This window comes from Melozone crissalis, unplaced genomic scaffold (genome assembly GCF_028551555.1).
Source record: "Melozone crissalis strain CALT ecotype California unplaced genomic scaffold, PUWL_Pcris_2 ptg000092l_1, whole genome shotgun sequence".
NCBI lineage: Eukaryota > Metazoa > Chordata > Aves > Passeriformes > Passerellidae > Melozone > Melozone crissalis.
In genome coordinates, this window is record NW_026535869.1 from 2577432 (window position 1) to 2604804 (window position 27373).

General features: G+C 45.6%; 1 protein-coding gene across 3 annotated transcripts in view; it reads left to right on the forward strand.

Moving 5' to 3' along the window:
* ARHGEF12 (Rho guanine nucleotide exchange factor 12) overlaps nt 1-27373 on the forward strand; it is a 91841-nt gene that overhangs the window by 27375 nt on the left and 37093 nt on the right. For 2 of the 3 annotated variants that reach the window (XM_054291423.1, XM_054291425.1), the window contains exons 2-7: nt 14226-14249; nt 14928-15016; nt 16412-16468; nt 24664-24762; nt 25862-25911; nt 26633-26690. In XM_054291423.1, coding sequence (XP_054147398.1) covers nt 14226-14249; nt 14928-15016; nt 16412-16468; nt 24664-24762; nt 25862-25911; nt 26633-26690 — 377 coding nt within the window. The remainder of the gene's footprint in view (nt 1-14225; nt 14250-14927; nt 15017-16411; nt 16469-24663; nt 24763-25861; nt 25912-26632; nt 26691-27373) is intronic. The other variant, XM_054291424.1, reaches the window with a different exon arrangement.

A 27373-nucleotide genomic window follows, 5' to 3' on the forward strand; every position in this document is an offset into this window, starting at 1 on the left:
TTTTTCTTCTTTCACCTTTTAATAGCTGCTACATGAACCTGAGTTACTCCTTTGTGTTTTTGCTGTGAAAATGGCCAGTTTAATGTGTTTGCTGTGGAAATCTGTGTCTTGGTGGCTGAGCTGAAGAACAAAGGTTCTGACAGCCTGGAAAGATGCTTTGGATGTAGATGCTGGCAGCTCTCCCTTCTTTCCATTTCCCAGTAATTCCATACCAGAGCCTCCTCACCAGCCACAGGGAATGTGATTTTTGATAAGTTGATATTTTATGCATGTTGATGTTAAATTAGCTGCTGGTGCTCAAGCAACCATCTCTGAGTGTTCTGGGTGGGGTTTATTTTTCCTGAATACATTTTTCACTGTTTTATTTCTGTTTTATTATTTTATTGTGAAGTGTTCTAAAATTTAAACAAATGTATCAGTCCCAGTGGTGGTGTGGACAGATTTGAGGCAGTGTTGATACAGTGACAGCCATCAGCAATGAGAGAAAACACAGTGTTTTGTTCTAATATATGACATTGTGATGTAGAAAGGCTTTGAGATGCTGAGGGGATTTGTTGTTTTTCTCAAATATAAATATAAATACAGCCAGAGAGGGCTGGCAGTTGTCATCATGCTGCATGATGAGGGGGAGGCACCAAAGCTGGAGGTGTCACTGAACCCAGTGGGGGAGCAGCTCCAATCTGCTGCCTTGGTTATCTCCAAACCCCTTCCACATATTTTGGACAATTTTGCTGCAGTCATCTTTTAGCAGCTGGGAGCTTTCCTGACTAAATATTTGTTTGGATCTTTTTTTCTCTCTTTTGCTTGTATTTTTATTTATTTTACAAGTCCCAAGAGGCAGATACTAATACAAACACATCCAGAGGCCTATTAATAGCTCTGGGTTTGACTCATGGGCTGTTCTCAGGATCTTGAGCCATTTTACAAGGAGCTTCACTCCTGGATTTTTATCTTCCATTTTACAGTGGAAAACACAGGGCTTGATGTTGCTGAGAAATCCTAATCCTGTGTTCTGCTCCACTCGTTCCCAGTCGGTATTTCTGGATTTTTGCTGTAGTTTAGATGGAGGGGAGATGAAATGGGAAGGAGCAAAGCATGCCACAAATGCCTGTGTACATTTTTTCCCTCCTCATGCAATGCGTGCTATGTGCATCTTTCCTCTTGTGTTTAATGGCAGAAATAATAGGTTTGCATATCCCAGAAGCCTCTTAATTTTTTCTTAAACAACTGAGATAGCTCTAACTCCACTATACAGCACTGCTAATCTCTTTATAGCTCAGCTGACATCACTTTTTCTTTTTTTTTTTTGGGGGGGGAAACTGCAATGTATGGTGGAGAAACTTTCCATGGATGTTTCTAAAATCTGAGTTAATGCTGGGACACAAACCCTGCTGGGAGGTGTGGAAAGCCAGCAAGGTGAAATGCTCATTTAGTTGCATACTTGGAATTTAGGCTCAAATAGTTTGGTTGCCCTTGGTGTTTGTATCTACAGGAGTCAAACTTGAGCAGAATTAGCTGTGAAGGACTGAGAGCTAAAAATACACTGTACAGGTTAAGCAACACTGTGGTCATGATTTCTCGATTCTCTGTAAGGTTGTGGATCCAATTTTTCCCTTGGTGTAAATGAAGCCACTGGGAGCACTTTGCCTTTGGGTGGTTTTAGACATATTAACTGTAAATTAGTTTATGGCAGCTGGGAAATATTTAGAAGCTCTGCAGAGGTCAGAGGGGTGGATGTTGTCTGCACATCCCATGCAGGATGGGTGTAATTTGGCCAAAGGTTCATCCCTGAGTGGGAGAAGGGAAGGCAGGGCTGGAAATGCTTTTGGGTTGTGTCTGCTCAGCTTTGAACTCATAAACTGCTGCTCCTGATGAGCAGGCAAGTCTTGGTTTACATTTCCGGAGCAGTAAAGGCACGTGAACCTGTAAAACAGCAAACGAGGGCTGAAGGGAAATTTAAATTAAGGCAAAGTGCCTGCTGACCTCGTTTGTCAGAGGAGTAACTTAATGAAAGTTTTGGGGTGTGCAGTGGGGCAGAGATACTGATAATGCCTCTGGAAAGTGTAAATCCATGGGGGAAGGTGCTGCTGATGTTGTCAGGGGAAATCCCAGAATCCCAGGGTGGTTTGGGTTGGAAGGGAACTTAAAAAAGTCACCCATGGGCAGGGACACCTTCCACTGTCACAAAGTGCTCCAACCTGGCCTTGGACATCGTCAGGGATCTGCCTCAGCTTTTCTGGGCACCCTGTGCCAGGGCCTGCCCACCCTCCCACGGAACAATTCCTGCCCAATGTCCAACCTGACCCTGCACTCTGTCAGTTTGGAGCCATTGCCCCTCACCCTGTCACCCCAGCCCTTGGGAAGGGTCTCTCCATCTTTCCTTCAGCTCCTGGAAGGCCACAACGAGGTCACCTCAAAGCCAGGCTGGACGATCCAAATTCCCCCAGCCTTTCCCAATTTTGAAGAATCCCAATTCTCGTGCAGACCGAATAATCTCAATTCTCTCAGCCTTTCCCAGTTTTGGAGAATCCCAATTCCTCTCCAGCCTGGACAATCCCAATTCTCCCAGCCTTTCCCAATTTCGAAGATCCCCAATTCTCCCAGCCTTTCCCACTTTTGAAGAATCCCAATTCTTCTCTAGCCTGGACAATCCAAATTCTCCCATCCTTTCCTCTACTCACCTTGGTGGCCACATTAAACCAGGCAAAGCTGACAATGCTGAGGAGCAAAACAGCTTGGCCTTGTCACTTCTTTAAAATATCTTTTGAAAGACACACAGGAGGAATACTAAATTTATTGCTATTTATCCATCTTATTATTTGAAAATAAATTTATTATTATTTATTTATCTTGCTGCAGGTTCTTTAGTACACTCTCAGTACTTCCAAGCCATGGAGGTGTGGTGTTCCTGTGCCAGGCGACTGCACTCACTCCCCAGAAATGTGAACTCTGGGCCAAATACTCCTCTGTGCCTCTGAACCTTGTACATATATTTGCAAAACTTCAAGCTGCCTAATTGGAGGCAGCATTATGCTATTTTGAAAGCTACATTTCCAGTTGTATTACGTGCACTCTGTGTTGGAGATGGGTTTTTTTTTTTTCCTCCTCCCTTTCTAATTGCTGTCTTTTGCTGTTTTTAAGGACTGTTTCCACACCAGGCTCGTTGCTGGTTCATAACAACCACAAGCTGGGTATGGCATTAATAAGGAACTGGGCTTGGTGCCTAATGAAATTCAAAAGGGATCCCAGCCCTGGGTGTGTGTGTGTGTGTGTCAGGTGAAAGCAAAGCAAACCCCGTGGCACTCCCAGCTTTGGGTCTCTCTGCTCTGTTTAGGAAAAGAAAATTGGTTTATTCCTTTATTTTTTGGGGCAGTTCAGTGGGAAGCTGTTGTGGAGGAGGAGCTGCCGCCGAGCCAGCTCTGCGTTCTGCAATTATTGGCAAGCGAAGCAAACATTTCATTTCCCTGTAATTAGCTGCAGTTTAGGGAGGGCAGGTTAATTTGGACTCCACGCCCTGTCTGTGCAAGAAACGCCAGTGTTGGATTGGATTCTTTCAGGCTCTGGGCAAAGGGGTTTAAAAGGATTTTTCAGAAGTGAAAGCTGGAGGAATGAATCACAACAAACGTGTTCTACCCCTCTTCCTTCCCTCCTTCCAAATAGCAAAAGCTCAGGATGCAAAGATGGTGTGAAAATGTGTTTATGAGATGGTGTGAAAATATAATTATTATATTGAATTGGATATTTTGGGGCTTTTCTATATGGCCAAACCTCATATTTCAGCTTTTTCTTGTTACAGGGAAGCTTGAGCTCTCTAGGCCTGGGAATATTTGTCTATGGCCTACTTCAAAATAAATAAATGAGTGAGAAAATTGGGTCATAACTTCTGAAATCTCAAGCTTGACCTTTCTCCTGTACCTGGTCACTTGTATTAAATGAGTCATGCAGTCAAAGCTTGGAGAGGAACAAGTCCTGAATGTTTCTTTTCATGATGCCGGGGGCTCGTTTTGTGTGAATTTTTGTCACGATAAATTTTTCTGGAAGCCTTTTTAGAAACACACTTGGCCTCTTTCAGCATTTGTGGTGTTTAATATTTTGCATTTCGAAGCTGTCAGTTTTTTCTCTCCCAGAGGTGAAAACAGAGATTCAGTAATTTGTTGGGAAACCAGTAGCAAATCACCTGGGATTTGGCAGCCTCCATTCCCCACCAGTTTCTGAGCGGGTTTTGTGCTTGCTCTGAGCTACATTCAGTGGCCAAACCTTCCCCCTATTACTCAAATCTTGCTTTTAGGCAGGACCTGAAGGCAGCATTAAGGAAACACGAGCAGCCTGGTTTATTTATGTTCCCTCCAGTGCCCCCTCCCCAGTTTTTCAGCCCCTTGTAGGGATATCCAACAATAAATGGCCTTGTGTGACAACTTGAGGGCCTGCAGAGGGAAAGCTGCTGCTGCTCCTGAGCCTTGGAAATCAGTCAGGAGTGGAAGAACAGCTCTGGCTGCTGGAAGTGTCCCCGAGCCCTCCCCTTTGGAGAGTTTCTTGGGGACTCAAAGTTCTCGCAGGGTGCTGGCCCGAGCGGCAGAGCAGCACAAAGGGCACATTGAGATGGAGCTGGGGAAGCCCTCCTTCCCTGCCTGCCCTGTAAATGCAGCTCTTTCTCCGTGAAAAGCCCTGACATCAGCTCTTGGAAAAATCCAACTGCTTGTGTCATGGAAAATAGCTGAGGCACTTGCTTGGGCTGGGGGTGAATGGCTGAATGGATGGAACTTCTCTGGAGATGCTTTTCTTCCTTTTCTGAGGGACTGAAACCCTTCCCACCTCAGGGCTTTGCGGGGAAGGACACTGAGCAAGGAGCTGTAGTAAACCCAGAGTAGCCTGCTTGTCGTTTTTACAGGCCATAGAATGATGATGCATTCCCGTGTCATCAGGAAATTCCACGTGTGGAGGCAAATCTCCAAATTCCTGCTGTTTGTTTTATGGCGAAGATTTATCTTTGCATTCTGGTTTTCTTTCATCGTTTGAAGCTGGTTTCTTTTCCCTCTTTTCTTGCTCCCTTCTCATGCTGCCACCTTTCTCTTCCCCCCTCTTGTTGAAGCCCTCAACCACAAGAATGAGAGAGAAATTTGTATATAGATATTTAATTTTTTAAAGCTCAGAGAGGAAGCTGTGAAGGCAAAGCACCAGTGGAATTCTCTTTCCCTGTGGAATTCTCCTTCCCTGGAATTCTCCTTCCCTTCTCATCACCCCTCTTGATGAATTCCTCAACCACAAGATATATTTATAGATAGATATTTATATATTGATATATAGATATTTAATTTTCATATATATATATATAATATATTTAATTTTTTAAAATACAGATATATATATAGATATAGATATTTAATTATTATATAGGTATAATATATGGATATTTAAATTTTTATGGAGATATTTAATTTTTTTAAAGCTCCAAGAGGAAACTATGAAGGCAAGGCAGCAGTGGAATTCTCCTTCCCTGTAGAATCTCCTTCCCTGGAATTCTCCTTCCCTTCTCTTCACTCCTCTTGATGAATCCCTCAACCACAAGATATATTTATAGATATATATTTATAGATAGATATTGATATATTGATATATAAATATTTAATTTTATGCAGATATGTAGATATTATATAGAGATATTAAATTTTTAAAAATATAGATATTTATATGTAGATATTTAATTTTTATATAGATATAATACATGGATATTTAATTTTTTATATAGATATTTAATTTTTTTGAAGCTCAAAGAGGGAGCTGTGAAGGCGAGGCACCAGTGGAATTCTCCTTCCCTGGAATTCTCCTTCCCTTCTCTTCACCCCTCTTGATGAATCCTTCAACCACAAGAATGAGAGATATTTATAGATATATATATATATTTATAATCTATATATAGATATTTCATTTTTATACAGATATATAGAGATATTATATAGAGATATTTAATTTTTAAAAATATAGATATTTATATATGTATTTAATTTTTAAAAAATAGATATTTATATATAGATATTTCATTTTTATATAGACATATAGTTATTATATATATATATTTAATTTTTATATATATATAATATATAGATATCTAATTTTTTATATAGATATTTAATTTTTTTAAAGCTCCAAGAGGAAGCTGTGAAGGCCCCAGTGAAATTCTCCTTAGAAACACCTCCCTCTTGGTGCCCTGACCCTCCCCATCATACAGATGGAACGTGCCAGCCTTCCAGACTCTGTTTTTTTATCAAATTCATCTTAACCCAGTTTAAGTGTTTTGCTCAGCGCGTTGGTTGCCATGGCACCAGTCCCTTGCATTGATCCATCCCCTGATCCATCAGGAATCTGCTGATGGGCTCTGTTGGCTACTCTGCCTTTTCTCTCCCAGCAGGAAAATGGAATGGCACATTCTGGTTATGGCTGGAGACATTAGTGGCTGAAAAATGATGGAATATCGAGTGGGAGGCATTTGCTGATGTTTTACTGAGGCAAATGCAGCACTGGGGGTGTTCAGACGGTGTTGGCTCTGTGGACTCTCCAATCCCTTCCCTACATTTCCCATGTTCTTTTCTGGAGGCTGCGCTCCTGTCCGTGAGCTGTCAGCAGTGCAAGGTCAACGATGCCGGGGAGGATTCCTCCATGAGTCACTGTGTCAGCTGTGCTGCCTGGACTCCCACAAAAACAACACAGAGCTCGCAGTGCCTCCCTGCAGATCCCAAAAATCCATCCCTGGGCTCTGCCTCCCTGCAGATCCCAAAAATCCATCCCTGGGCTCTGCCTCCTTCTCTCTGCCTCTTGCAGATCCCAAAAATCCATCCCTGGGTTCTGCCTCCCTGCAAGTCCCAAAAATCCATCCCTGGGCTCTGCCTCCTTGCAAGTCCCCAAAATCCAACCCTAGGTTCTGCCTCCTTCTCTCTGCCTCCCTGCAAATCCCAAAAATCCATCCCTGGGCTCTGCCTTCCTGCAGATCCCAAAAATCCATCCCTGGGCTCTGCCTCCCTCCCTCTGCCTCCTTGCAAGTCCCCAAAATCCATCCCTGGGCTCTGACAGCTCCCAGGAATCCCATTTGGATCCTTGTTTTCCAGTCTGTTGCCAGCAGTATGCAATGGGTTTGGGTTTGGTTTTTTTTTTTAAATTTAGGGAAAAAACTCAGTGTTTTCCTGAGCTCCTGTGCTTTGATCCGTGGCAAAGATGACCCAGCAGAAATCTGCTGTTCATGCTGAGGAGAATGGAGGGGATGTGCTGGGTCAGGGCTGTCCCAGGACTTTTCCTTGGGACACAAAACTGCCTCCAGCTCCTGTTGGTGCTGCCCTCTCCCCTGAAACCTTGGTCAGGGCTTTTACAATCCTGCTCTGGGGGATCTGTGCCTCTACAACCCTGGAAACAGACTCCTTTCCTTGTTTTTCCTTTCCTTTCCTTGTTTTTCCTTTCCTTTCCTTGTTTTTCCTTTTCCTTTTCCTTTCCTTTCCTTGTTTTTCCTTTTCCTTTTCCTTTTCCTTTCCTTGTTTTTCCTTTCCTTTCCTTGTTTTTTTCCTTTCCTTTCCTTTCCTTTCCTTTCCTTTCCTTTCCTTTCCTTTCCTTTCCATTTTTCCTTTTCTTTCATTCTGTCTCCTCCATTTAAAACCTTCTAGATTTAGCCAAGAAATGCATAATTTGTGAGTGCTGTCAGTGAGGTCAGCCAGGGTGTTGAAAATGAAGTTTAATGGGTATTAAAGGAGCTGGATGAATGGGAATAGTCGTGGCATTGTTCAGTGATTTTTTTCACCTGTCACCCAGGAACAGAATTTGGTTTTTCCAGGATGTGTTTGGGGATGTGTGAGCAAGAGGAGAGAACAATCCCGCTCAGCGTTCCCGAAATCCTGAGCACCCATCCCTGGGAGTGTCCCAGGCCAGGCTGGACAGGGGAAGGTGTCCCTGCCATGGCAGGGTGAGCTCTGAGGTCCTTCCAACCCAAACCATTCTGGAATTCTGACTGAGTTAAAATCATTTTTCACCAAAATCCATGGAGCTGATGGTGGCCAAAGGCTTCTCATTTACTCACGGCTTGGTGGAAACCTCCTGAATTAGGATGAGATTTTAAAAATCCAGAATTTTTGGTTTTTATTGGGGGAATTTGAGATAACCTTTGGTTTTCCTTTTCTCCTTCTAAATATATCCCTAAAAAAGATCCAGGATCAGCCCTGGATTGTTTCTCCTCCTGAATTTGGCATGATCAGTTGTGTTGGCTGCTTTCCTTTGACATTTATAATTCATTCAGAGAGTTTTTCTGCAACAAGCAACATCTTATTTCAATGAAACTAATAAAGCACTGAAGCAGCTTCTATTGCAACTGTTCATCTCCTAATTAAAGATTAGTTCTGTCAAGCAAGCACTTTTTGGCTGTTCTCTTCTGCATGGGTTTCACAACATTTCTTACTCATCTGGGCACTGCTTGGAGTAATTTCTCCTTGCAAACACACACAGGCTTCATTTCAGGCATGTGAGCAGTCCTGGAACTAAAGTTAGGCACATGAATAAATATTTCCAAGGTTGAGGCCCTTGTCTGAATCTAAATATTTTTCTCTTTGATCAGTTTTGGAGATAGCAGATACTTGAATTCTGGTAATATTTTAGTAGGGGAGGGAAAATGAAAAAAAAACAAAAAACCCCCCAACATGGTTATCTGGATGCTGTGCTATTTATGGTCAGCTGTATTTTCATCCTCCCAGGCTAGAATGGAATGCTTTGTACTGCTGGAAGCTGGGAATCCTCCCTGCTCTCCTCTTTTTTGACACATTAAGTTATAAAATCACCTTTTTCTGCTTGACTTCAAGGTGGTTATTAGGCCTATGTGTGAGCTAACCTGAAATCCAATGTTTAATCCACGCTGTTGCTACTTGTAGGTGTATTTTCCTCACTTAAATAGATTTTCCTAATGCAGCATGACTAAGAAGACACACTTTTAGTCATTTGATGCATTTAAATGACTCAAATTATTCAGGGCCCAGCGTTTTAAAAAAAAACCAAAATCTGCCTTGGCTTTTAATTGGTGCTGGTGTTTGGGAGAGTGGAACAACTCGTTTGGAAATGTGCTGATGTTCATCAGTTATCAGACAAAATGTCTACAGGGTTTTTATCGTGGAGCCTAAACTTGCCAGCTGCATTTGGAATGAAGGCTCCAGCTGTTCACCACACCCCGCTCTTGCTGCTGTTTACAGTAGGAGGTGAAATGTATTTTAATTTGAATTATGTTGTGCTGGGTGCTGTAGCACGGTGAGGGGATTTTTTCAGGGCTGCTTCCAGATTTAATGTAATTTCCAAGTGAGGATCAGTTGCAGTGAAACACAGATGAACTCCCAGGAGCTCCTCGGTGATCTTTGATTGGGTTTTATCCATTTTTGCTCTGCCTCCTGCTGTGGTGGCACAGTGTTTGGGGAATGAGGAATGGCTTCCAGGGGGAGTTCAGGGAAATGGGAGAAGGGAGGAATGTGGTACCGAGTGCTCCCAGCCAGGATCAGTGTTGGAGCCTCAGCTCAGCTGGGTTTTCCACCTAAAACTTCTGTGATTTCATAACTCAGTGCCCAGGAATGATTTCAGATGCAGGAAGGGGCATTCTGGGGGCTGGAGAGCTTCACCTTCAGCCTGGCTGGACAAAGCCCATCCATGGATTTTAGGGAATACCTGTGAAGCAAAGGAAAGGCAGGAGAGGGTGGGGAGTGGTGGTTGTGCAGCGCCCAGAGGCTGTGCTGGGATCAGCTGCTGCCTCCATCCCTGCTCCCACCTGTGTCCATCCCTGCTCCCACAGTGTCTGTGTGTCCATCCCTGCTCCCACCCGGTCCCTGTGTCCATCCCTGCTCCCACAATGTCCCTGCCTCCATCTCTGCTCCCACAGTGTCTGTGTGTCCATCCCTGCTCCCACCTGGTCCCTGTGTCCATCCCTGCTCCCACAGTGTCTGTGCCTCCATCCCTGCTCCACATCCTCTCCCTGTGTCCATCCCTGCTCCCACAGTGTCTGTGCCTCCTTCCCTGCTCCACATCCTCTCCCTGTGTCCATCCCTGCTCCCACCCTGTCCCTGCCACCTTCTTTGCTCACCAACCAATCCCTGCTCCCAAGCCTGTCCCTGTCTCCATCCCTGCTCCCCAACATGTCCCTTCCTCCTTGTTTGCTTCCCAACTTGTCCCTGTCTCCATCCCTGCTCCACCCCTGCTCCACATCCTCTCCCTGTGTCCATCCCTGCTCCCAACCTGTCCCTGCCACCTTCTTTGCTCACCAACCTATGCCTGCTCCACATCCTCTCCCTATGTCCGTCCCTGTTCCAGCCTCTCCCTGCTTCCTTCCCTGCTCCCCATCCTGTCCCTCTGTCCAACCCTGCTCCCACAGTGTCCCTGCCACCTTCTTGGCTCCCCAACCTGTCCCTGCCTCCTTCCCTGCTCCCCAACTTGTTCCTTCCTCCTTTGCTTCCTAACCCGTCTCTTGCCTCCATCCCTGCTCCCACCCTGTCCCTTCCTCCTTCTTTGCTTCCCATCCTGTCCCTGCCTCCTTCCCTGCTCCCCAACCTGTCCCTGTTTCCATCCCTGCTCCCCAACCTGTCCCTGTGTCCGTCTCTTCTCCCACTGTGTCCCTGCCTCCTTCCCTGCTCCCACCCTGTCCCTGCCACCTTCTTTGCTCACCAACCTGTGCCTGCTCCCCATCCTGTCCCTGCTTCCATCCCTGCTCCCACCCTGTCCCTTCCTCCTTCTTTGCTTCCCATCCTGTCCCTGCCTTCTTCCCTGCTCCCATCTGTCCCTGCCTCCATCCTTTCCTTCCCAACTTGTCCCTGTCTCCTTCTTCGCTTCCCAACCTGTCCCTGCCACCTTCTTTACTCCCCAGCCCGTCCCTGTGTCCGTCCTTGCTTCCAACCTCTCCATGCCCCCATCCCTGTTCCCAACCTCTCCCTGCCTCCTTCTTTGCTCACCAACCTATCCCTGCTCCCCAGCCTGTCCCTGTGTCCATCCCTGCTCCCCAGCTTGTCCCTGTCACCTTCTTTGCTTCCTAACCTGTCCCTGCCTTCATCCCTGCTCCCCACCCTGTCCCCTGCCTCCATCCCTGTTCCCAACCTCTGCATCCCTGTCCCTGCCTCATCCCTGTTCCATCCCTGCTCCCCAGCCTGTCCCTGTGTCCATCCCTAATCCCACAGTGTTCCTCCCTCCATCTCTGCTCCCCAACTTGTCCCTGCCACCTTCTTTACTCCCCAGCTCATCCCTGTGTCCATCTCTGCTCCCCAACCTCTCCCTGCCTCCTTCTTTGCTCACCAACCTGTCCCTGGTCCCCAGCCTGTTCCTGTGTCCATCCCTGCTCCCCAGCTTGTCCCTGTCACCTTCTTTGCTTCCTAACCTGTCCCTGCCTCCATCCCTGCTTGCCTGGGACCAGAAGGAACCTCAGGAAGTTGAGCCAAGGGGCTCCAGCACTGCTTGGAATGGGGTCCCAGCCCTGGGATGGGGTCCCAGCCTTGGAACGGGGACACAGCCCTGGAATGGGGACACAGCCCTGCAATGGGGTCCCTTCCCAGGCAGAAGGATTCCCCAAACCCAGTCTGACCCCCTGTGCCATCCAGCTGTGAGCACAGCTGTGGGTTGGGAACGGGGGATTTTGGCTCCCACCCCACAGGAATTGGACGTTCACCGGTAACGTCACAGCGCAGTAAAAGGTTCCGGTGTTTGCAGCGCTGCTTTGTTTACAAAAACTTTAAAGTTCCTTCCTAAATAATTAATCACCAGCCCGGTATAACAAGCAGAAAGGTTTTGCACAACTTCTGGGCCTGGAAAATAGGACATGAGTGTTTCACAGATAATAAAGAGCTGTGAACCAGGCCAGAGGTGCATCACTGAACTCACTTTGTGTTGTCCACAAACCCTGCCTGGTGCTGCAGCAGTTCTGGGTGCTGATAAGAACCTCTCTAGGATCAAGTTTGTCACTAAAATGCTTCATTAAAACACTTAGCAGTGGTGTTTTATGCAGCTCAGGAGTTCAAATGCATCAGATAAAAAATGGCTGTAATTCATCCTAAACATCTCTTTCTGTCTTTCCCTGGATTCATTTTTTTTTTTCTGTTTTCTGCTTTTCATTGAAACACTTGATTGCTGTGCATCTGCTGGCTGCTCAGGGTTCAGGCAGGGTTAGATTGGCCTGAGATGACTTTTGTTTGCTTTCCTTTGGGCTTCAAGCTGTCTGTCCTGCACTGGGTCCTCCTTCCCTGCCTGAAATTGCTAACTGGGGGATGGGATGCTACAGAGACGTGGCTTTGCAGGTACAGCAGAACGAGGAGAGGATGCTTCTTATTTGAATCAGAGTGGATTTCCCAGGCTTTTAAGATTAAAATAAAGCTTTTGGGGGCAGGAGGAAGGAGGATTACCACTTCTTGCCTTTAATTAATTAACTTTTTGCTGTTTATGCAATCACAGGCCCTATCTACCCCCTTAATTTGGAAGCTGCTGTTGTCGTTCAGCTGAATTCAGTGCTGTTATCTGAAAGATGGCAAGTGCCTTGCTGTGGATAATTATTTTCAGGAACAGGCAGACGGCATTTTAATTTCCCGTGCCTAACGTGTCATCAGATGCTCGTTCTGGAGCTCCATATTAGTGCATGTTTGCACAGGGGCTTGGCATGTGGGAGCTGGCCAGTTTTGGGTGTATCCACCCTTGATGGCACAGCTCTGGCTCCCAGAGAGGGCTTGGGCTGGCTCTGTGCAGCCACTCAGGGGTTTCAGGGAATGGGGAGGGAGCTCCTGGAGCTTTAGGGCTGGGCTTTTCCTGCCTGGGCCACTCCAGGTGGAATTATGGAGGGGAGGAGGTGACAGGAGGAGAATTTGGGGCAGTTTTGTGCTGGAATCTTGGCTGGAATGGTCTGGAAAACTCTGGGAGAATGGTTTGGTTGTGGGATGGGGCTGTGTCTCAGCTCAGGATCGCAGAAATGCAGGGATGGGGGCTCCAGACCCTCCCAGTGTCCAAAAGCCCTTTCCAGGGAGAAATTCCTGCTGTGCTCAGCCTGAGGCTGTTCCCTCTCATTTTTCACTCATTTCGGAGAAATTCCAAACCCTCCTTGGCTCCAACCTCCTTTCCCCTGAGCCTGGCTTTGGAGCTCTTCACAGAATTCACAGAATTTTCAGAGTTTAGAGAATCACAGAATCACCAGGTTGGATGAGACCTTTGAGATCATCAAATCCAAGCCAGCCCCAGCACCTCAACTCAACCCTGGCACCCAGTGCCACATCCAGGCTTTGTTAAACACACCCAGGGATGGGGACTGCACCACCTCCATGGGCAGAACATTCCAGAATTCATCACCCTTTCTGTAAAAAGCTTTTTATTGATATCCAACCTAAATTTCCCTTGGTGCAGCTCGAGGCTGTGTGCTCTGGTTCTGGCCCTGAGACAGAACTGCTGTTCTTGTCCCTCTCCTGTTGTCCTTTTCCAATCCAGATTTGGGGACCATTCGTCATGAACAAAGTGGTGTGTTTAACCTAAAAACATAAAATAAAATGTGAAAATAAAAGGTCGTTTCTTGCCCTGGTCACCTCTGTGGTGTTCGAGTTGAATTTCTTCCCTGTAATCCCTCGCCCCAGCACTTCCTGAAAAATGTATGTAAACAGGAGAAAATGCATTAAGAATAATTATTTTATATATAGGGGAAGATTATCAGCTATAAACCACCTGCAGAGCCTTCATTTAGAGCAAAAAGTGATTTAAGTTACCTGTTCTTGCCTTTCACAGCTCTAAATGTGTGTTTTGCCTTCCTGGTGAAGGATCTAAAATATAAATGGAGTAGGAATGGAGCTGAACTTGTGAGTCTGAGAAGGAAATAATTTTATTTTATGAGAGCAGAAGTTTTGGTGGATGGCACCACCTTGTTCTGTCAGGAATTCAAGAGAAAAAAATCCTGGATTCATAAATCCCATGTTTTCCTCAGTTAAAAATGCAAATATACTTGGTTCTCCCTTCAGCTTTGGATTTGTTGCTTTTGTTATCTGTGTATAATACTACTTGGAATAGGTAATTTAATTTCAACTTTGTTGCATTACCTCAAAGATGGCAAGTTTATGGAGTTCCATAAAAATAGAGATGTTTTTTGTGAAGGTACCACCAAAGTGTAAAATTACTGTTTGTATTTAAGCACTAATGCTGATATCAATATATCAATACCTAATATTGAAAAAGAAAAGTTCATTACATTTCTTTTTTTTTTTTCTTTTCAGGTTTCCTCTTAAAAAACCTTCGAGGTGAGTTCCTGAAATTTGCTTTTTTTGTCTGTATTGTAAATTATGCTGCAGCATTTTTGCATGGGGAATTCTTTTAAAAGTTAAAAAAAAAAAAAAAATATATATATATATACAAACACAGCTTGTAGTGCCCATTACAGATGGGAGGAAATCAATATCCAGATGGGGATAAGGTGCCAAAAATAGATTTATTGGTGGTGTCCTTGGCATGGGGTGAGCATTTGCATTCTGTGACATGTTACCTGAGCTTTGAGATGCTCGGGGAGGGAAAGGGACACTGGGTACTGGTGCTTCCCTTCTGGGGAGATCCTAAATCTTTAATTTTGGCATGCTGGGATATTTAAAGTTTGCTGGGAGGGTTAAGTTTTCAAGAGGGATTTTTCCATTAAATTTATTTGGCTTTTAAGATAAAACATGGGCTGATGCTGAGTGCTAAAGAGGATGCACTTGCTGTTAGCAAGAGTGTTCCTGGAGCCTTGGATCCCCTCCCAGAGATTGCAAGGGAGATCATTTTCCCCTCTGAATTCAGCCTGGGAATAAATATTTTAAAGGCAACTCGATGCCTGCGCTTTAATGTGAATTTCTGGCCAGCAGGCAGAGCGGGGTGAGCTTTGTGTGAGCGCTCAGGCTGCTCCTGTGGGCTCTGGTGTGAGGATATTTTGCTTTTCTGTGCCCCAGACACGGCAGCATTCTGAGCAGAGAGTCTCCAGCAGACAAGAAGCAGAAGGTTGAACGCTGCAGCAGCACCCACGACTTCGACCCCACAGGTAAAATCCCAAAATTCCAGGGAAAAAAAAAAAAAACCCAAACAAAAGCACTGGGAAATCGATTAAAAATGATTTTAATGTGGTTTTCAGAGCTGCGTTGTTCTGCAGAGGCAGTGTGGGCATTGGAGTGAATGTGGGCTTGATTTTAAACACCCTCATCATCGACCTGGATTAGTGTATCAGTAAATAATTACAACAACTTCCACTTTCAGCAGAGTCAGGAGGCAAAGGCTGTAATTAGTGAGGAGTTCTGTAGTGAAATCTGAAATTTGGGATGTGGTTGGCCCAGCCAGGGCTGGGTTTCCCTGCTGAGGTTTTAATTTTGGGGGTTTCTTTTGTTCTTGAGTCGATTTTGATCCCTCTTTACCCCTTACAAAGTGAATTTGTGCTTCCCAAGGTGAAGCGTTTGAAGATAAACATTTCATTTTAAAGGATTTGCTGTCCTGTGATTTAGCCTGGTTTTATTTTAGTTTAATGAGGGAGGTGAGGGTGCACACAGGATTTTTGTTCTCTCTGGAGCACTCCCCCAGTGCCTGCTCATGGAATTCCTGCCTGAGCCTCCTGGCCCCATGCAAGGTGCATTTTTTCCTGTCTGTGCATTCAGGATTTTCCCTGGGGCTTAGGGAGGTGAATGAAGTGGGGCACAGCTTGTAGGATGTGGGGATTTTTGTGCACAAGGCCGATGTTTTTAAGCCACCCTGGTGATGGTTTCTGCCACAGGCTGCGTGAGTCATTCCAGTGTGCACAAAATAAATAAAAAAGGGCTTTAAATGCCCATTTAATGGGGAAAAAACTGGTTTAGTGCTCATCTTCTTTTCCTTTGTCCTTTGGGACAGGTAATGTAAAATTATTTCCGGCTGAGGGAGCTCCCAGGCTGTGAACTCATTTCGTGGAAGGAATTTAATTTCTCCAGAAACAAACCTGAGGAATGCTGTAATCTTAATTTGCAGGGAGTCACTCCAGAGTTGAGAGCTGTTACCTGACCCCGTGCTTTGATAGGGGAACTCTGCAGTGCAGCCTGCAGAAAACTCTTTTATTTGAGGGGTGAATTGAGGATGCTGAACTGCTGTGCCTGTGCTGGGTATTGACTCTGGGGTGAACACTGCCTTGTGCTTGGACTGGTTTTTATCTGTTTTACTGCAGAGAGCTCCTGTGGTCGTGTCCTAGCTCCTGTAACAGATTCTGTGTGCTGTTACCTGTGTCTCCCTGTATTATTCACCCTTATTCCAAATGTTCCACCTGTGTTTTGTTCACATCTTATTTGTGTTTTGCACGATTTAACCCGAGAAATCCGAGTCTGTGTTGTTTTTCATGAAGTTTTTTTTTTTTTTTTTCCTCATGTTTGGTCTCCATATTTTCTATATCTCTCTCTCCTTTTCTCCTGCTCTCGTGCAGATAGCTCCTCCAAGAAGACAAAGTCTAGTTCTGAGGAGAGTAGATCCGAGACGTATGGTAAGCCAAAGCTGCAGCCTCCCCCTGGGCAGCTCCTGCTTCTCCTGTCTGTGACTCCCAGGCTTCTCCCTTCCCCTGATCTGCATGGTTGGCTCTGCAGCAGGGACTGCCCTTCCATCCTGCTTCAGTTCTCAGCTTGTAGCGTGCTAGTGGCTGGAAAATGGTTATTTTTTCAGTTTGGCACCTGTGGAGATGTCAGTGTCCACCTGAGCTGTTCCTTGTGCCAGGTGAGCAGGGCCACCAGGCCAGGGTGGCTGTGCTGCCCTCAGGCCCTGGGGAGAAACAGGGACTGAGTTTGGAGCTGGTTTTGACCCACTCAGGCACTCACTCCTAACCCAGGCAGGGTTTACTGGGGGTTTAAGCAGCAGGGACAGGGTTTGGAGCTGTTTTTAAGGTGTTTGACTCCAGCATCCAGCAGGGATTTCCTCAGCCTGGAAATGCTCTGCAGCCCAGGAACAGCCAGAGCTGCCCTTCCATCCTGCTTCAGTTCTCAGCTTGTAGCGTGCTAGTGGCTGGAAAATTGTTATTTATTCAGTTTGGCACCTGTGGAGGTGTCACTGCTGGGCTGTGACCATCTGAGCTGTTCCTCTGCCAGGGGCTGAAGGTCAGGCCCTGAACCAGGCCATGGTGGCTGTGCTTCCCTCAGGCCCTGGGGAGAAACAGGGACTGAGTTTGGAGCTGGTTTTGACCCATTTAGGCACTCACTCCTAACCCAGGCAGGGTTTACTGGGGGTTTAAGCAGCAGGGACAGGGTTTGGAGCTGTTTTTAAGGTGTTTGACTCCAGCATCCAGCAGGGATTTCCTCAGCCTGGAAATGCTCTGCAGCCCAGGCCCTGCAGGAACAGCCAGAGCTGCCCTTCCATCCTGCTTCAGCTCTCAGCTTGTGGCTGGAAAATGTTAAATTTGGCACCTGTGGAGGTGTCACTGGGTGCTGCTGGCAGTGAGGACACAGTTCCCAAAGGGGTTTGTGCTTGTAGGAAAGTCTGGGCCATATTCTCAGTCATTGTAGGGGTTCTCTGTCGGTTCCTTTTGACAGAAATGGAAAAATGTGTCTGTGAATAATTTAAATAAGTGGAAGGATGTGAACTTATTCCCAGTCCCAGAGAGAGGGAGTGACCCTGCACTCCTGGGCAGTAAACTGATATTCCCAGCCCCAAGTTTTTGACGGGAATATCCCCACCCATCCTTGTGCTGTCCCTACACCATGAGGGGCCTCTGTGCTCCCTCAGCTTTGCCAGCTCTGTCAGTTTGGGGCTGTGAAATCCCCCTTCTCTGGGGACTTGTTCCACTTCCAGTCCTGGAGATATCTGCATTCAGACCTTAGGATCTAGAAGGCAGTAAGGATTCACAAGCTGTTTTTTGGATCCTATCAGCATCTTCAGCCCCTTGGACTTGGGCTGAATCTGGCTGCGTTTCTTATTTCCAATACTTATTTCCATGACTTCAGCCATGGGTTTCCTTTCTTTTCCTTTACTGTTTTTTTTTTCTATTTTATTTAATTCATGTTTAAAGCAGTCTGTGACACTTTCTGATTTTAATCTGTTCAGCAAATTGCTGCTGCTAAACCCTCTGTGGGATTTTAGATGCAGTGACTCTTCCAGAATCATCAGCTTTATCATTCCACTGCAATAAAACTGCCAGGTGTTCATGGCTGTGCTCCAGCTCCCTAACCCACCTCTGGAATACAAAGTCATGCTGTCAGAGCAAGAAACACTAAAAAATAACCAAACAACACCAACCCTGAGGAGTTTAAACCGACACAGGCATGTTAGGAAAAGCTGGTGCAGCTGGGGAGGTGTGTCCTGTTCTTTCTGTGAGATCTCTTCACTTCCCCTGGAATTTTGAATCACACAGTTATTTAAAAAAAAGCAAAGTAATATGATAGTCACGTTGCTGAGGGTGTGAGAGTGTTCCTTCAGGAGCTGTAAACACCTCTGGAGGGGGCCTTGATGGAAACCTGTCTCGGGGAGAGCTGGCTTGCTGCAGCTTGTCATTGCTGCTGCCACCCTCCCAGGGAGCAGCAGGGATTGGGGGCTGATTCTGGGGGTGTGAAATCAGCTCAGCCAGCAGAACCAGAGCCCTGTGCTCGTTTCTGCCTGGTGCTGCTTCCTCACAGAGTGCTGGAGTGCTGAGGGTTAATGACAGGAAACATTTGCTGGGACATCTCTGTGTTTGTCCTTCTACCTCAGCCTGGCAGTGCCAGAAACAAGCAGAACTTCCTGATGGGAGTTTGGACTTCCTAGAACAAAACAGAATTTCCTAATGTGAATTTTGACTTCCCAGAAGCAAACAGAACTTCCTAATGGGAGTTTTGGCTTCCCAAAAACAAGCAGAACTTCCTAATGTGAGCTCTGGCTGCCCAGAAACAAACAGAACTTCCTAATGTGAGTTTGGACTTTCCAGAACCAAACGGAACTTTCTAATGGGAGTTTTGGCTTCCCAAAAACAAGCAGAACTTCCTAATGTGAGTTTTGACTTCCCAGATCAAGCAGAATTTCCTCATGTGAGTTTTGACTTCCTAGAACCAAACAGAACTTCCTAATGGGAGCTCTGACTTTCCAAAAACAAACAGAATTTCCTAACATGAGCTCTGACTTCCCAGAACCAAACAGAACGTCCCAATGTGACTTTTTGACTTCCCAGAAACAAACAGAACTTCCTAATGTGAGTTTTGACTTCCCAGATCAAGCAGAATTTCCTCATGTGAGTTTTGACTTCCTAGAACCAGACAGAATTTCCTAATGGGAGTTTTGATTTCCCAGAACCAAACAGAACTGCCTGTGCATGAGCACTGACTTCCTAGAAACAAACAGAACTTCCTAAAGGGAATTTTGACTTCCCAGAAATAAACAGAACTTCCTGATGTGAGCTCTGACTTCCCAAAACCCCCCAGAACTTCCTAATGTGACTTTTTGACTTCCCAGAACCAAACAGAACTTCCTATACATGAGCTCTGTCTTCTTAGAAACAAACAGAACTTCCTAATGTGAGTTTGGACTGCCCAGAACCAAACAGAGCTTTCTAATGGGAGCTTTGACTTCCTAGAAACAAACAGAACTTCCTAATGGGAGCTCTGACTTCCAAAACCAAACAGAACTTTCTAATGGGAGCTCTAACTGCCCAGAAACAAACAGAATTTCCTAATGGGAGTTTTGACTTCCTAGAAGCAAACAGAACTTCCTAACATGATCTCTGACTTCCCCCAGGCTTCCTGCAGATGCTGTCCTGTGCCCAGGATCCCTGGGAGCAGCTCCCACTCATCCTTCCTGCCCTGCCCTGCCTTTTGTCTGCTTTTCCCAGGTTCCTCTGGAATGTGTGCAGGGCTCTGCTGTTTGCTTTGGAAGGCACCAAACTGTTCCAAACCCTCCAAGTAGAAACACTGTACTGATATTTTCCTCTCTGCTGACTGGATGAGGGCTGGAAAGGGAATAATGGGGAGGGCTGGAGTGACAGCAGGAAGAGAGGAGTGGCTTTGGTGGCTCTTTGTTCTCACCTCTTGAAATTTTTAATTCAGGAGCCAGAATTTCCTGAAGTGTGTGAGTGGCTTGAAGGGGCAGAGTGGTCATGGAGGGAATTGTTCTAATGTAAAGAAATTAATTTATAGTGACATAAAACTCTCAGTTTTTTATTCATTAACTCAACCATCTCACCTTTGTATATTCAACAAAATTCAGATTATCAGGAGAGAGAACGAAATTTTTAATTCAGGAGCCAGAATTTCCTGAAGTGTCTGAGTGGCTTGAAGGGGTAGAGTGGTCATGGAGGGAGTTGTTCTAATGTAAAGAAATTAATTTATAGTGACATAAAACTCTCAGTTTTTTATTCATTAACTCAACCATCTCACCTTTGTATATTCAACAAAATTCAGATTATCAGGAGAGAGAACGAAATTTTTAATTCAGGAGCCAGAATTTCCTGAAGTGTCTGAGTGGCTTGAAAGGGCAGAGTGGTCATGGAGGGAATTGTTCTAATGGAAATAAATTAATTTATAGCGATATAAAACTCTCAGCTCTCTCTTTCATTCATTAACTCAACCATCTCACCTTTGTATATTCAACAAAATTCAGGTTATCAGGAGAGAGAATGAGTGTAGTTTGTTATGCTGTAATTTTCTAATTAGTGCCATGTCCTCCCATGATATTAAATATCTTTTTCTCAAAGTAGCATTTTCATCTCTTAAATGAACTTCAAACTGAAATTACCTTTCAGGGTGGTGGGTGAGGCATCAGCTTCTCTTTCCTTTTCCTCACAACTTCATTGCTCTCCAAAAATATCTTCCTTTATGTTTAGCAATCATCAACTTCTGGCCTGAATATTAGCCCAGACTTGACACAAAATCTTTCACATATTTTCTCCAACTTTGTGATAAGTTTTTGGGTTTTGTTTGAAAGGCCAGATTTAAGATGTTTTGAAATTGAAATTTACTCTCCGTGGAGTTTGTTTTGCAGTCCTTTCCTGCTTTGCGTCTTTATGTTGTGGCCTCCATTTTTCCAGAGGAATTTGCCTCTATAAAAGTTCTGTTTATCCTTGTGGAGCAGCATTTCTGACAATATTTTATGGACAAAAAGCTTCCCAAATGAAGTGAAGCATTTAGCCTCTCTCAAAACCCCAAGGGGTTTGGGTTTTTTTGTTTATGGAATGATTCATTTCAAATCCCTCTGTTAAACTGCATTTTCCTATGGTGGCCTCATGCCCCCAGGGGAGGCTTTGGTTCCCAAATCTCAGCTCTAGGCTTGGACTGGACTTGGGAGATGGAATTCACATCCCATGGAATCCCAGGCTGCTTTGGGGTGGGAGAATCATCAAAAATTATTTTTGTTCCAACCATTCCATAGTAGGGAACAGTGTAGGACTCCCAGGCTGGTTTGGGTTGGGAGAATCCTTAAAAATGATTTTGTTCCAATCATTCCATGGGCAGGGACAGTGTAGGAATCCCAGACTGGTTTGGGGTGGAAAAATCCTTAAAAATGATTTTTGTTCCAACCATTGCATGATTGGAACAGTGTAGGAATCCCAGACTGGTTTGGGGTGGGAGAATCTTTAAAAATGATTTTGTTCCAGCCATTCCGTAGTAGGGAACGGTGTAGGACTGTCAGGCTGGTCTGGGGTGGGAGAATCCTCAAAAATTATTTTGTTCCAATCATTCCATGGGCAGGGACAGTGTAGGATTCCCAGACTGGTCTGGGGTGGGAGAATCCTTAAAAATGATTTTTTTCCAGTAATTCCATGGTTGGGAATAGTGTATGAATCCCAGGCTGGTTTGAGGTGGAAAAATCCTTAAAAATTATTTTTTTCCAACCATTCCATGGGCAGGGACGGCTTCCACTGGCCCATCTTGCCCCCAGCCTGGTCCATCCTGGTCTCTCCATCCTCTCTGTCAGGTTTTTAGCGTGAACCCCTGCTCTGTTTGTTGCTAAAGAGATTCCTGTGTTGTTCAATAACTTCCCAATAGGATGTAGGGAAGAGAAGAAAGAAAAATGAGCTTCCCAGAGAAGCTGTTGGGCAGCCCAGAAGTGTCTGGCCAGGCTGTTTGGGACGATTATTTTGGCCCTGGGGTGTCAGTGACCTTGAGAAGTGCAGACTTTGTCCTTCCACCATCCCAAGGAGCTCTTGGAGAAGGGAGAGGGACGAGTGCCACCTGCTGAAGCTCCTCTCAGCTTTCCTTGCAGCTTTCCTCTCTGCTTTCACTTTTCATTTTAACCTCTTTAACTCCAGCACGGGTTTGGCTGCTTTGTTGTCCTCCTGGCTTGAGTGAGTTTGGGGGAATTTTCATCTCCATGAGGACAGAAAACGTTAAAATTGATGATTTTTCCTCCAGAATTTTAGGAATTCACTCCAGACACAAACAGAGACTGATTTTAAAGCTTAGTTAATGATGTCTCTTCACTTCATAACATAAGGATGCTGTTAAGGAAAGCAAAACTGGGAATAAGATAATTAATAATTTTATTTTTTAATACTATCAATGACGAAATCTGATGACTTTGTAATACTCACTGAGTTTCAGCTGGAAAAAGTGAGACATCCTGGTGGGATATTTCAAAATGAGCAGAGTAAAAGCACTTGAAGGTTGCTTCAGGCAGGGAGTGCTATCAGAGCCGATCTAGTTCTGCAGGTCACTGTGTTATCTCCAGAAAACTTCCAGATAACTTCATTAAAATCACTCTAAAGTGTGTCTCTGTCAAGTGTGCTACCTCCTCTGCCTCATTCCAGCCTTTTATATTGGGTTAGGAGAAGGGTTAAGTGTCCCTTATCTGAAGAAAACAAGTACAGGAGAAAGCAGTTCTGGACTAATTTCAGCTCGAGTTGTCCTAATTCCAGTTGTTTCTCCATTCTAATTTATAAGATGGTATTGGGTGAAATTGAAGCTTGAGGACTGAAGAGTTTAACTTGAATAAACTTGAATTAAATTCAGTTATTCTCTGCCAGGTCAGTTTATGTGGTGTGGGCACTGCTTTGGCATCAGAGGAAGTTTATCAGTAAATCCAAGGATTATTTCTCCTGTAGAAAAAGAAATCCAGTGGCAGAGCAGACTTAATTTCAGACATTGAAATGAATGAATTAAATTAGCTACCCTTTAACCAAGGCAGGTCTTTGTGAGTGAAAAGCTGAGTTTGGTGCCTTGCTCAGGAGCTGCTCCTCTCAAACAGCACCAATTCCCACACCCCAGCCCCGGGCAGCATTCTTGGGAAGTGAGACTTCAAGCAGCTTTGGTCATATAAAAGCAGGGGAGGTGCAGAGGGAGAGGCTCCTTCCTCAGTGCTCCCTGTGCACAGGGGGTGAAAGGTGGGGGGATTTTCCTGATTTTCCTTCCCATCCCCTCCCCAGCCCTGCAGAGCAGCTCTCCCCTGCTTTGTTGGCAGGAGGGGAATTCCTGGGATGTGATGGTGCTGCAGAAGCCCTGGAATATTTTTTTCCACTGCTCCCACACCCATTTTCATTGGTGCCACGCTGGAGGAGGGCAGGACTGGCTGGGCAGGCAGCGTTGGCTCTTGGGGCTGCTCATTTCCATGGGGAGTTGCTGCAGAGCAGTGAGAGGAGGTTTGGGAGCAGTGTGAGCCAGGGGGATGACTCCCTGCTCTGCTCCCATTCGTACCTTAAAGCTCATTCCAGAAAAGCCAGTCTGGCTGGGACAGCATCTCCCCAATTCCCCCTGTTCCCTGCACACCAAACAAAACTGCTGCACTTCTGGAATCTGGTTTGGGACAGCTCTGATTCCTTTCTCGAGGTGCCAGTGTAGGAGCTTTGCCTGCTGTGCCTTTAGAAATAGAAAAACAAAGCAAGCTGTTAGAAATAAGGGTGATGGAAATCACCCTGGAAAGCATTTCCAGAGTTCCTGAAGTCACTTTTCAGGGTGAGGGCTCCATTGTGGGAGGATTTCTGCAGCTGCTCCTAGGAATATGCCAGGGCTGCTTTGTCTTTCCCTTGTTCCATTTCCAGGGGAACAAAGGACATCCCCAGCATTCCACCTGGTCCAAATGCTGCACCTACTCAATGAATTTATCTCTGCATTTGTGTTCGCGTTATGCTGAGTGTACCAGGAAATAAAACAAGTTGTCTTTGATGTCTCACAGCAGATTAAAGGAGGGGCACATTCAAACTCATCTCCTGGGATTTTGGCCCTGGACTGGTCTTTATTTCAGAAATCCTGCTCACGACAGTTAAATGTGGCTTGTACTTACTCACTTCTGCTGTTCTGGCTCTGTGCAATATTTCACCTGGAGCAGAAGGTGCCCCAGGAGGAGATTTTGGCTGAGAATTGTGAGAATTTTCCTGATCAATAAATCTGTTTTAGTCCAACCCATCTCATATTACTCTGAGGGATTTGTGCTTCTGTTTCAGAGCAGCCTGCAGAACCTGTGAGGTTTTCCTGAACTGTTAATGCAAACAAAAGAGATCCTGCTCATTGGTGTGGGTACTGCTGCTCTTCTTTAAAAGCTGCTTTTCCCTCAGGTTGTTTCTGATGTGCCAGAGCTGTCTGCATCTCTGTTTTGTGTAGCTGGAGCAATAAGCTTGACCTGTCTTGACATCCCTCTCCATTTCTGGACTGCCGCCCTGTTCCTGTCTCTCCTCTGTGCCGTGTTGTCCCCGTTCCTTTGAGCTCTGTGTGATTATCTGGGAGGATAAGGTTTTGGACTGATGCCTGGCTTGTGTCTCTGTGTGTTGCCCTCCCTGTGGTGCCCCTGTGTCCCCAGGCCTGGTGCAGAGGTGTGTGGTGATCCAGCGGGATGAGAACGGCTTCGGGCTGACGGTCAGCGGGGACAACCCCGTCTTCGTGCAGTCTGTCAAGGAAGGTGAGAGCAGCCCCCAAACCTGCCAGGACATCCTGGAAATGGCTCTGAGCTGGGGCAGAAAACTCCCAGGTTCTGGCTGCAGCTTGGGAAGGGATGTGCAATCTGCCATGGCCATCCTGGAAATGGCTCTGAGCTGGGGCAGAAAACTCCCAGACTCCTGGAAATGGCTCTGAGCTGGTGCAGAAAATTCCCAAACTCCTGGAAATGACTGTGAGCTGCAGCAGAAAACTCCCAAACTCCTGCTGCAGCTTGGGAAGGGATGTGCAATCTGCCATGGCCATCCTGGAAATGGCTCTGAGCTGCAGCAGAAAACTCCCAAACTCCTGCCAGGTGGGGTGGCTGCAGCTTGGGAAGGGATGTGGCGCTGCTTTCAGTGTCAAGGAAGGTGAGAGCAGCCCCCAAACCTGCCAGGACATCCTGGAAATGGCTCTGAGCTGGGGCAGAAAACTCCCAGATTCCTGCTGCAGCTTGGGAAGGGATGTGCAAGGTCAGGGTTGAGCAGTGAGTTTATTCCTCTGAATCTTCAGGTGCTGACAGAACGAGAGGACACAGCCCTAAGCTGTGCCAGGGGAAGTTTAGGTTGGACATCAAGGGAAAATTCTTCACTAGAAGAGGGATTGGGCACTGGAATCACCTGCCCAGGGAGGGGATGGAGTCACCATCCTTGGATGTGATTAAAACAAGACTGGACATGGCATTGGTGCCATGGTTTAGGTGATGAGGAGGTGTCAGGTCACAGGGTGGACTTGGTAATCTCAGAGGTCTTTTCCAACTTGGTCCATCTGGTGGCTTTGGAGCTGACCTCTTTGATCATTCTGTGGTGATCTCAAAGGTCTTTTCCAGCCTGGTTCATTCTGGGATCTGGTGGGTTTGGAGCATCCCAGGGAGGAGGAAATGACTCCGTGGGACGTGGTGGGATCATGTCCTGGTGTGTCCAGTGCCAGGTGAAAGCAAACTGCTCTAGACCCAGAGATTTTACTGAGAGAGGAAGCTTGGCTGAGTGCAGGAGTATTTTGCATGTTTTACAGAAGTCATAAAACCATTTTTGCTCTAAATGATTGTACTGAAACGGGAACTGAGTGATTCCTTGTCTCTCCAGATGGAGCAGCCATGCGGGCTGGAGTGCAGACAGGTGATAGAATTATCAAGGTAAGGACTTTGAAATGGGGAGAGAAATGGATCCTTTGTCTTAAATGAGCTCTTTTTCTGAAAAAAAAAAAAAAACCAAAACATTGATGTGTTTGCATTAGGAATGGTCTAACTCCAGTGTTCTAACTCTCCTCCAGATCCTCATTTCAGAATTTTATGGACAAATTCTGCATCCTGCCAGGCTCAAATATCACAAATACAATAAAACCAGAAATGGCAGGGAAGAGAAGCAAAGCAGAGTTGTTAATAATGATCTGTAAATAAACAGCCTGCCTGAATTGTTGTTTTCTCCCCTAACTGCTCCCACATCCGTGTTCTTTTTTAGTCCCAAGCAAGTAAGAAATCAAGTCAGTGACTTAAAAGACTCTGTAAACTATTGCTGCAAAATGCTGCAGCAGCTCCTGACACAGATGGAGCTGGGATTGCAAGCAGGCATTGAAATTAATGAATTAAATTAGCTACCCTGTTGTTTTCCTGCCCAGGCAGAGATGGATTGCCCTTTTTTTGTTTGTCTGCCTGCTTGAGTTCTTTCAGAGCTTTCCTTTTGCAGAGCTCTGCTCACTGAGATAAACTGTTAGAAGGATAAATCATTTATCTGGTAATGTCTTGAAAGAGGCAGTAATGGAGATGGGGGAGAAGAAAATGCTGCTGTTCCTCTGGAATGTGTGGAATTGCTTGGAAACCAGGAGCCAAACACTGAATTTTCTCTGCTCCCTGCCAGGTGAACGGGACTCTGGTAACACACTCGAACCATTTGGAGGTGGTCAAGCTGATCAAGTGTAAGTAAAGGTGGCTCTTGTCACCTTCAAAGTGTGACAGGCATCATTTCAAGGGCCCTGCCAAGGGTGAGGCCAATGCTGAGAGCTCCAGGAGTGTGTGAAACAGGGAAGTGAAATTGAAATGGTTTTGACATCCTGAATGTAAGCTGATACATTCTCCTGTAGCTTCTCCTTAACTTAATGTTGGAATTGCCACCCAGCCTTGCTTGAGTGCTTTATTTCACCTTAAATCCCTCAGCTGGGCAGCACTTAGTGTGATTTCTGTGTGATACCTGCACAGCACTGCAGGAAATATGTTTTTGGTGGATTTTCTTCTATGAGGAAGGAGATATTTTCAACTTAAATCCCACAACTGGGCAGGCACTACTTAGTGTGATTTCTGTGTGAAATATGTTCCTGGTGGATTCCTTCTATGAGGAAGAGGGTATTTTCACCTTAATTAAGGTGAAATCAATTCATTAAATTGGATTAAATACCACAGCCTGGCAGGCACTTACTGTGCATTGCTGTGATGCCTGCGTAGCACTACAAGAAATTCCTTCCTGGTGTTGCATTTTCTTCTATGAGGAAGGAGATATTTTCTTAAACACTTAAATTTTCTTAAATGTGGTATCTCTTAAATACCACAGCTATGCAGCACTTACTGTGCATTGCTGTGTGATGCCTGCACAGCACAACAAGAA